Genomic DNA, 10330 nt, shown 5'->3' with positions numbered 1-10330 from the left:
TATGTTCCCTGGGTGTGTTCTAACTGTAGGGGGGGGTGGCCTCACTAGGGGAAATCACTGATCTTCTGTTCATACATTGTTTGAACAGACGGTCAGGCATTTCTCCCCCTGACAGGACCGGGAGCTGTGCGTTTACACACACAGCTCCCGGTCCCCGCTCTGTAACAAGCGATCGCGTGTGCCCGGCGGCGCGCACGCGCCCCTAGTGGCCTGCGCGAGAGTCGACGTATAGCTACGTGCTCTCGTGCAGGGGAGCCAGCCTGCCGGCTGGTCGGCAAGTTGTTAAAAGCAAAATGGAAGGATGAAGTAAGTGAAGGAGGACTGCACTAAGGTAAAGGAAGCTGTTTAGGAAAAAAATTATTGTACCTTTACAATAAGGATGAGCTCCGGCGTGTTCGCATAGAACACGTGCAGAGCCCGCCAGGAAGTCGGCACCCGCGCTGCGCTAATCACAGCCAGGCAGACATTGTCCGATGCTCGGCTGCAGAGATCGGGAAATGTCTGCCTGGCTGTGATTAGCGCAGCGCGGGTGCCGACTTCCTGGCGGGCTCGGCACGTGTTCCATGCGAACACGCCGGAGCTCATCCTTATTTTACAACCCCTTAAATGGATTAGCATGAACGCCAGGTAACTAGCATTTTCAGATGGAGAAGACCACAATGACGACTTCCATATTTCCCCATGACTGCATACCTTTAACTGTATTGTACCAATTTTATGACATAATCCCTTTTAGAAATCATCCTCATCACTGGCGTTCTCGCGGTCGGAAGGAACGTTTTGCGTTTCTTCCTCATGCACAGAACACTCTTCAGCTTTGGACACTTGAATGATTTTCGAGAAGCTCTCTTCCAGGTCCTCAAGCTCGTGGGCGATCCTCAAGTCATGTTCCAGCTCTGGAGGATCGGTCAGACCCATCTGGGAGAAGCTTCTCAGGTTTCCATCTTCTAGGAGATCCTCATCTTCCGGCGACATCTTTTCCGTCAGCTGGGTGTTGTCTTCAGAAGGCGTCTCCTCGTGATCATCCTGCGAGGATAAGAAGTCACCTTTATGTTGAGATGTGTCCCGCTCATCCTCAGGAAGGAGTAAAACAGCTTCAGGTGACTGTCGGGTGGCTTCAAAGTCCTCCTGACCACTTGGTACATTGTTGTGGTCCAAATCTCCCTCTCCAAAGCAAGTTAGGGAGCCGCTTGGACCCGGGTTGTCTTCTTCATCTAGGCCAGTCTGAACATTGTCATTGAGTTGGGGCCCATCATCCTTTCTATCGAGGTATCTTAGGTTTGTAGATTTGTAGTCCTCTACAGAAAAGTCTTGAGAACGTAAACCGCGATTCTTCATTGCATGAGGCAGGGCGAAGGGATCTGTAAAATTTCTGCTGGTGCTAAAGTTGTAATCTACAAAAAGATCGAGTTTCTTCTCGTCCTTGGAGTCCAAGTCAGCCCTGAGAATGTCCAGCAGGTGGCGCATTTTTCTCTGCAGACCAAAAAGATAATGAAAGTAAATGACTCAGAGTTTCATTTGATAAATACGTTTTGTCTACAGTAGCGTCTGCAAAAAATAAAAAAAAATTCTGGCACTTTCAAATTTTTTGCAGGTTACTTATTTAGATTTAGAGGAGGTCTAGTGCTAAAATGATTGCTCTTACTCTAATGTTCATGGCGATACCCAACGCGTGGTGTGAACATCGTTTACATATGTGTGCGCGACTTACGTATGCGCTTGCTTCTGTGTGCGAGCGCTTCTCAACTCGCTGGCTGCATGGGAGAAGAGGTAAGAAGTCAGCACCCCCAGCTCACTTTAATGTAAGATGTCATTTTCGCCAGACCCCCCCCTCACGCTTCTCAACTTTAATGTAACATGTCATTTTGCTTAGGGCCCCAAGGAGGTCAGGATCGGCACCGAGTACATGTACGGCATTTGATTAAGTGGTATATCGGGATGATGCCTGCTATTGTTTTTCTACAGCTGGCCTTTATCTAAAAGCCATCGCAGCGGATGTCTTTTACAGGCAGGGGCGGGGGGAGCGACCTCCCACTTCCGCCGCCCACAGTGCCTCTCCGGGGTCTACCATCCCACCAGAGAGCCAGAAATGAAGCTGGCAGGTTCCACTGGCTTACCATAGAGCCGATTGAGGACTGCAATGTCCCCGATCATCTCTATGGTATAGGAAACTGAAAAGCAACAAGCATTTTCATCACTTACGGTTAGTTTCCCGGGTTGTAAACAGCGTAATTTTTAAATTTGCAAAGTATCTGATCACACCGATCTTGGTGTGGTCAGATGCTTTTAAGGGCAAAGGAGACATCTGGGGTCTAATAGACCCCAGATCTCTCCATTAAGAACACCTGTCACTGCCTGTTGCCGTCACAAGGATTTTTACATTGCTTCTGACAGCAGAAAAAGTGATCAAGGAAAAAAAAAAAAGCTAAAGAAACAGTCTAAAAAACATATAAACCTGTATATATATATATATATATATATATATATATATATAATTTTTTTTTTAAAAGTGCCCCATCCTCCTGTGCTCACACACAAAGGCAAACGCATGCATTGGTTCCACACGCATATGGAGATTGCACCACACATGAGATATTCCCACAAGCAACAAACATTAAAGAAGCAGTCTAAAAATGAAAAAAAAAATATATATATTTTGCCTCTGTCCCCCTATGCAACGAGCCACCATGACCACGAGAAGCAACGAGCCACCATGACCACGAGAAGCAACGAGCCACCATGACCACGAGAGGCAACGAGCCACCATGACCACGAGAAGCAACGAGCCACCATGACCACGAGAAGCAACGAGGCACCATGACCACGAGAAGCAACGAGGCACCATGACCACGAGAAGCAACGAGGCACCATGACCACGAGAAGCAACGAGGCACCATGACCACGAGAAGCAACGAGGCACCATGACCACGAGAAGCAACGAGGCACCATGACCACGAGAAGCAACTAGGCAACATGACCACGAAAAGCAACTAGGCAACATGACCACGAAAAGCAACTAGGCAACATGACCACGAAAAGCAACGAGGCACCATGACCACGAGAAGCAACGAGCCACCATGACCACGAGAAGCAACGAGCCACCATGACCACGAGAAGCAACGAGCCACCATGACCACGAGAAGCAACGAGCCACCATGACCACGAGAAGCAACGAGCCACCATGACCACGAGAAGCAACGAGCCACCATGACCACGAGAAGTAACGAGCCACCATGATGACGAGAAGCAATGAGGCACCATGATGACGAGAAGCAATGAGGCACCATGACCACGAGAAGCAACAAAGCACCATGAGCAACAGAAGCAAAAAGCCACCATGACCACATAAGACAATGGGCACTATGACCATTAAAGGTAGTGAGCCACTATGACCATGAGTAGCAATGAGCCACCATAACCATGTAAATCTACAAGCAACCTTACCTCATCTAGATGATGTCTATTTTCTTCAAGGTGACGTTCAAACACCCGATCTAGAATTCTAAAAAATAAAACCCATCATCACATACTTAAAATTTGAAAATAACACCCCTCAACCATTCCAAATCTATAAGCACTCACCTGTTCGAGAACAATCCCAGGGACAAGATTTCATTGGTCACATCAGCCACGAATTCCAAGTAAGCCAACTCTTCCTCTCTAAAGAAAAAAAAAAGAAAAACATTTGCAGGCTCCTTCTGGGGAGAGCAGATATAGTGAATGCAGGCTCCTTCTGGGGAGAGCAGATATAGTGAATGCAGGCTCCTGGGGAGAGCAGATATAGTGAATGCAGGCTGCTGGGGAGAGCAGATATAGTGAATGCAGGCTCCCGGGGAGACCAGATATAGTGAATGCAGGCTTCCGGGGAGACCAGATATAGTGAATGCAGGCTCCTGGGGTGAGCAGATATAGTGAATGCAGGGTCCTGGGGAGAGCAGATATAGTGAATGCAGGGTCCTGGGGAGAGCAGATATAGTGAATGCAGGGTCCTGGGGAGAGCAGATGTAGTGAATGCAGGCTCCTGGGGAGAGCAGATATAGTGACTGCAGGCTCCTGGGGAGAGCAGATATAGTGAATGCAGGCTCCTGGGGAGAGCAGATATAGTGAATGCAGGCTCCTCTATGCAGAGGTTTTGCACAGAGCAGCCAGGATCCTCCTCTCGTCTCAGGTCCCTCCCCCCTACCGAGCGCCCCCACAGCAAGCAGCTTGGTATGGGGGGCACCCGAGCCGCTGCTCTGTGTGTCCAATCAGACACAGAGCCGCAGTTCGACCCCACCCCTCTCTCTCCTCATAGGCTCACTGACTTTAGATTGATAGCAGCGGAAGCCAATGGTGCCACGCTGCTGTCTCAGCCAATGAGGAGGGAGAGGAAGCAGAGACGCTCATGCAACATTGCTGGATCGAGATGGGGCTCAGGTAAGTATTAGGGGGGGGGGGGGCTGCTTACAATCGCTTTACAATTCCATGAGCCTGGGAAATTGCAAAAAAATATAGTACCCAAAAATTGTCGATAGGCGATGCAAAATAAATGTAATTCAGTTAGGGGTTCACATCCAGATAAGAGGTTTGTATAGAAAACATTTTGCTTGTAAACTTACTCTGATTGGATCCTCTGCATTGTGGGGGATGGGGATTTAAATTCATTGTAAGACATCCTGGGAAGATAGGGAATCCATTAGAATCATTCGAATATAAATAACAGGAAATATTTTACGAAAATTGAGATCATTTAAATATATGGATATACGAATTCACACCCTGAACACTGCCTCCCTGTTGCCCTTTAAGTAGCCTTTAATGGCCAGTAGGTGGCGCAGCTTCTGTAATTCTGTAGCCACTTTGATTGGCGATCACATGATCGGGAGCCCGTCCACTGGTCTGAGCACGTATGCACCGCGGCAGGCCCCGGACCGTTTTGTTTTGCTAAATGACCGGGCCACTTCTTGCGATTCGGCACTGCGTCGCTTTAACTGACAATTGCGCGGTCGTGCGACGTGGCTCCCAAACAAAAATGGCGTCTTTTTTTCCCCACAAATGGAGCTTTCTTTTGGTGGTATTTGATCACCTCTGCGTTTTTATTGTTTGTGCTATAAAACAAAAATAGAGCGACAATTTTGAAAAAAAAATCAATATTTTTTACTTTTTGCTATAATAAATATCCCCAAAAAACATAAGAAAACATTCTTTTTCCTCAGTTTAGGCCGATACGTATTCTTCTACATATTTTTGGTAAAAAATAAATAAAATCGCAATAAGCATTTATGGATCGGTTCTCGCAAAAGTTATAGGCCCGGATTCAGAAAGAATTTACGTCGTAAATTCAAAGCTGCGCCGGCGTATCTTCTTTCTGTATTCAGAAAGCAAGATACGCCGAAATTAGGCTAAGATCCGACTGGAGTAAGTCTCTTAGGCCGTCGTATCTTAGTTGCATATTTACGTTGGCCGCTAGGTGGCGCTTCCGTCGATTTACGCTAGGAATATGCTAATTAGGTAGATACGCTGATTCAGAAACCTACGTTCGCCCGGCGCATTTTTTTACGTCGTTTACGTTAGGCTTTTTCCGGCGTAAAGTTACCCCTGCTATATGAGGCGTATCCTATGTTAAGTATGGACGTCGTCCCCGCGTCGAATTTTGAAAATTTTACGTCGTTTGCGAATAGGGCTGTACATAAGTTCCGTTCACGTCTAAAGCAATGACGATTTGCGGCGTAATTTCGAGCATGCGCACTGAGATTCTTTCACGAACGGCACATGCGCCGTTCGTAAAAAACGTCAAATACGCGGGGGTCACATGTAATTTAAATAAAACACGCCCACATTATCCACATTTGAATTAGGCGGGCTTACGCCGGACCACATACGCTACGCCGCCGTAACTTAGGGTGCAAGTTCTTTCTGAATACGGAACTTGCGCCCTAATTTACGGCGGCGTAACGTATCTGAGATACGTTACGCCCCGCCGATAGATACACCAATGTATCTGAATCCGGGCCATAGTGTCTACAAAATAGGGGATGGTTTAATAGTATTTTTATTAACAATATTCTTTTTACTAGTAATGGCGGCGATCTGCGATTTTACCATGACTGCGACATTATGGCGGACACAGACACTTTTGACACATTTTTGGGACCATTGACATTTTTACAGCGATCGGTGCTATAAAAATGCACTGGTTACTGTGAAAATGACACTGGCAGTGAATGGGGTTAAATTTATTTAAAAACAAAAACCGCGCTAGAAGACACCCCACCCCTAACCCTGGGCAGCAGCTGGCGTGTGAATCACAAGAAAATATATAAACAAAGAAAAAGTTGGGGCGCGGCTTTTTCTTTGTTTATATAGGGAATGGGGTTAACCACTAGGTGGTGCTGTAGGGGTTACGTGTTCCCTAAGGAGTGATTCTAACTGTTAGGGGGCGTGGCTTGCTGTGACACGTCACTGATCATTGTTCCTGATGACAGGGAACACGATCAAGGCAGAACAGGGAGATGTTGGCCCGGATTCAGAAAGCAGTTACGACGGCGTATCTCCAGATACGCCGTCGCTCTTTCCGGCGTAAAGTTACCCCTCATAAAGTCATGTTAGGTATGGACGTCGGAAACGAACGAACAGCGTCGTATTTTACGTTGTTTGCTGTACGTAAGTTACGCTCACGTCGAAAGCATTGATAGATACGAAAATGTATCTGATTCCGGGCCGTTGTGTTTACACTTACATCTCCCCGTTCTATGTCTCCATGAGATGATCGCATATATGCCAGCGGCGATCGAGTCCGCGGGACCCGCGGGCGCGTTTTACGGAGATCGCGCCTGCCCGCAACAACAGCTCCTTAAAGGGGATGTACAGGTACGTCCCTTTGCCTGTCGGCGCCATGCTGCAGACGTATATCTGAGTGCGGCAAGCGGTTAAAGCGGAAGTAAACCGCCATATTTTTTTTTTTAAACCTGCCATGTCCATTCACACGCATGCCACGCCCCTTCTCTCCTCATTGGCACACTGGCTGCGATTGACAGCCAATGGCTCCCGCTGCTGTTTCATCCAATGAGGAGGGAGAGTCCCAGAGAGCTGAGGCTCTTGTGCACAATGCTGGAGAAAGGTATGCATAGAATGGATGAAGGTACAAAGCCTTGAGCCTTTACAACCACTTTAAGGGAAGTTACCTAAAAGAAACAAAGCTTGACCGCAGGGGTGGACTGACCACTCCTGGGGCCCCCGGGCAATAGAAGATTATGGGGCCCCTGGGCTTACAGATGGCCACCACGCCAGGAGGCAGTGCAGCTAAAATCTCTGGATTTTCACATCAAAAGCATGTCGGTTTCGGACATATCAGGGACAGATGTAAAAAAAACATAGATTTTTACATACTGTCCCTGGTTTTACTGGCAACCCTGATGGGGCCCCCTAGTGGCATGGGGCCCTCGGGCAGTGCCCGAGTGACTCAATGGTCAGTCCGCCCCTGCTCGACCGTTACGCATGCGGCGCTACCACACGCCTGGTACACTCTCACCAATCAAATGGTGATACATCAGGACACAGAGAACATTCAGGAACTAGACCAGCCCACCGCAAATGTCCAAAGAAGACCAATACCTGGAGGCGGAGCGTCGGTGTCGGTTGGTGTCATCCTCTTCCTCTTCGCTCAGAAGGAAATTTTCTGGATCTTCAACCTAAAAACGTACAAAGACAGAATTTCAGCTAAAAAACAAGGAACAGAGGGAGCGCCTACCTAACGCACTGCCTTTGTGATAGCAGATGTAAAAAACAGATGTATAATCCCAAACAACATCAGCAATAAGGCACATCAAAGCCCACATTGTACCTGAGGCAACCTGGTCACCTAGAAAGATCCCAAACGTGAGACGTCCATCCAGCCGACACGTTTTGAGGGGAGATCCCTCCCTTCCCTGATTTGGAGTACCGTATACAGGGATGCCATCAGGAATTATGGGGCCCCTTAGACAGCTTCAGGCCTGGGCCCCCTGGAGCAGATAACCGGGAGGGGGGGGGCGCTGCCGCCTAAAATTGAGAAGCGGGAGGGGGGGCTGCCACGAATTGAGAAGCGGGGGGGGGGGGCCTTTACAAGAAGAAGGGGGGTAGCCATCCGGGGGCCTGGGGACCCCGGGAAAATATATATATATTTTTTTAAAAAGGGGGGTTGCCATCTGGGAGCCCTTTAATAAAAAAAAAATAAACCTCTGGGCCCTTTAATAAAAAAAATATATAAAAAAAATTAAAATAACCATTTATAAAAAGGCCCTGGGGACTTCTGGGCCCTTTAATAAAAAAAAATTATATATATATAAAAAAAAGGGGGGTTTGCCACATGGGGCCTTGGGGACCTCTGAGCCCTTTAATAATAATAAAAAAACAATTATATATATATAAAAGAAATAAAAATAAAAAAATAAAAATAAAATATATAAATAAAAATTGACCCTTTAATAAAAAATAAAAATAAATATATAAAAAAAATCTTTTTTAATAAAAAAATAAATAAAGGGGGGGGGGTTGCCATCCAGGGCCCTGTGGACCTCTAAAAAAAAAAAAAAAAAAAAAAAAAGGCCCTTTAATAAAATAAAAAATATATTAAAAAAATACCCCCTTACAGGTGTACTGCCTGTACCCCCCTGATGGCGGCCCTGACCGTATATACTCGAGTATAAGCAAACCCGAATATAAGCCGAGGCACCTAATTTTACCACAAAAAAATGGGAAAACGTATTGACTCGAGTATAAGCCTAGGGTGTCCATCTGCATGCCTTACTGTGCCCATGACTAGACTTACATTTAACATGGGAGTATATAGAAGGGGTGCCCGGGTTTGAAAAATCGGTGCTCCCTGGCCATAGGTCCCCCAGATAGCAAACTGTACACACTTGTAGAGGAGAACCGGTGCTACAAGTGTGCCAAGTTTCAGGTCAAGGGGACCTACGGCCGGCCGGTACCGGGTCCCCAAATTTACCAGAGAAATTACCGTTTAACATGGGAGTCTATAGAAGGGGTGCCCGGGTTTGAAAAATCGGTGCTCCCCGGCCGTAGGTCCCCCAGATAGCAAACTGTACACAATTGTAGAGGAGAACCGGTGCTACAAGTGTGCCAAGTTTCGGGTCAAGGGGACCAAGGCCGGCTGGTACCAGGTCCCCAAATTTACCAGAGAAATTACCGTTTAATATGGGAGACTATGGAAGGGGTGCCAGACTTTGAAAAATCCGTGCTCACCGGCTGTAGGTCCCCCGGACAACAAACTGAAGTCCAGGGGACCTGGGGGTCAAAAAGACCTCACATCTCATATTTAGACTTAAATGCAAAAAAAAAAAAAAAATTGTCATTCGAAAAAATGACAACAAGGAAATATTGCTTTAAGAAGCATGGGCGGAAGTGACGTTTTGACGTCGCTCCCGCCCTGCTATGCTATGGAGATGGGTGGGGGGGCCATCTTGCCCTCACTCGTATCCCAGCCGAGCAGGAGACAGCACCCATTCGCCTCCGCCACTGCCGACGGCTCCGGTAAGCGGCGGAGGGTGCGGGAGAGCGGCGGGGAGCCCTCACCCGCCGCCGATAACGGTGATCTCCGCGGCGAATCCGCCGCGGAGACCACCGTTATCGTTTACAGGACCGCTCAAGCAAAAGATGGATATCTCGGTTGTGGCAGCAGCTGCTTCCCTTACAGAGATATCCATCTTTAAAAACAGGACGTATATATACATGAGCGGGTCCTTAAGTAGTTAAAGTAGCACAGTGCTGAATAGCAAAAAATGACCTGGTCATGAAAGGGGGGGGTAAAATCTTCCAGAGCTCAAGTGGTTAAAAAAAAAAAAGAGAGAACACAAAAGGTAACGCGCAAGGTCGGTGCGCCCTTTGCTCTTGTTTTTACCAATCAGAGTAAATCTGTGAGTGAAGAACATCGGAGATGTGACCACCTTGAATGATGGTCACATGATCTCACCTTACCCGGCCCCACACAGTGGCCCGGATTCAAAGAGCAATTGCGCCTGCGTAACCATAGTTACGCAGCGCAATTGCTTACTTGCGCCGGCGTAACGAATGCTCCCGATTCAGGAACCTCGTTACGCCGACTGCAGCCTAAGATATGCGCGGCATAAGGCTCTTATGCCCGCATATCTTAGGCTGCATTCTTGCGATGGCCGCTAGGTGGCGTTCCCGTTGTGCTCTGCGTATAGTATGCAAATTGCATACTAACGCAGATTCACAACGTTACGCGAGCCCCGCGTACGCAGTTTACGTCGTTTGCGTACGGCGGTTTTCACGTAAGGCTGCCCCTGCTATTAGCAGGGGCAGCCAATGTTACGTATACCCGTCGTTCCCG

The 10330-nt window shown here is 47.6% G+C and overlaps 1 protein-coding gene across 1 annotated transcript in view; it reads right to left on the bottom strand.

The window, feature by feature from the left end:
• Positions 1–682: 682 nt before the first annotated feature.
• SPATA7 (spermatogenesis associated 7) overlaps positions 683–10330 on the bottom strand; it is a 47500-nt gene continuing 37852 nt past the window's right edge. The window contains exons 8-12 of the mRNA XM_040332434.1: positions 7594–7670; positions 4599–4655; positions 3583–3660; positions 3445–3502; positions 683–1473 (exon numbers count right to left, since the gene is read on the bottom strand). Coding sequence (XP_040188368.1) covers positions 733–1473; positions 3445–3502; positions 3583–3660; positions 4599–4655; positions 7594–7670 — 1011 coding nt within the window. The 3' untranslated portion in view covers positions 683–732. The remainder of the gene's footprint in view (positions 1474–3444; positions 3503–3582; positions 3661–4598; positions 4656–7593; positions 7671–10330) is intronic.

This window comes from Rana temporaria, chromosome 13 (assembly GCF_905171775.1).
Source record: "Rana temporaria chromosome 13, aRanTem1.1, whole genome shotgun sequence".
Lineage (NCBI taxonomy): Eukaryota > Metazoa > Chordata > Amphibia > Anura > Ranidae > Rana > Rana temporaria.
Note: the sequence above shows the minus strand (reverse complement) of the source record. Positions and strands in the feature narration are given on the sequence as shown.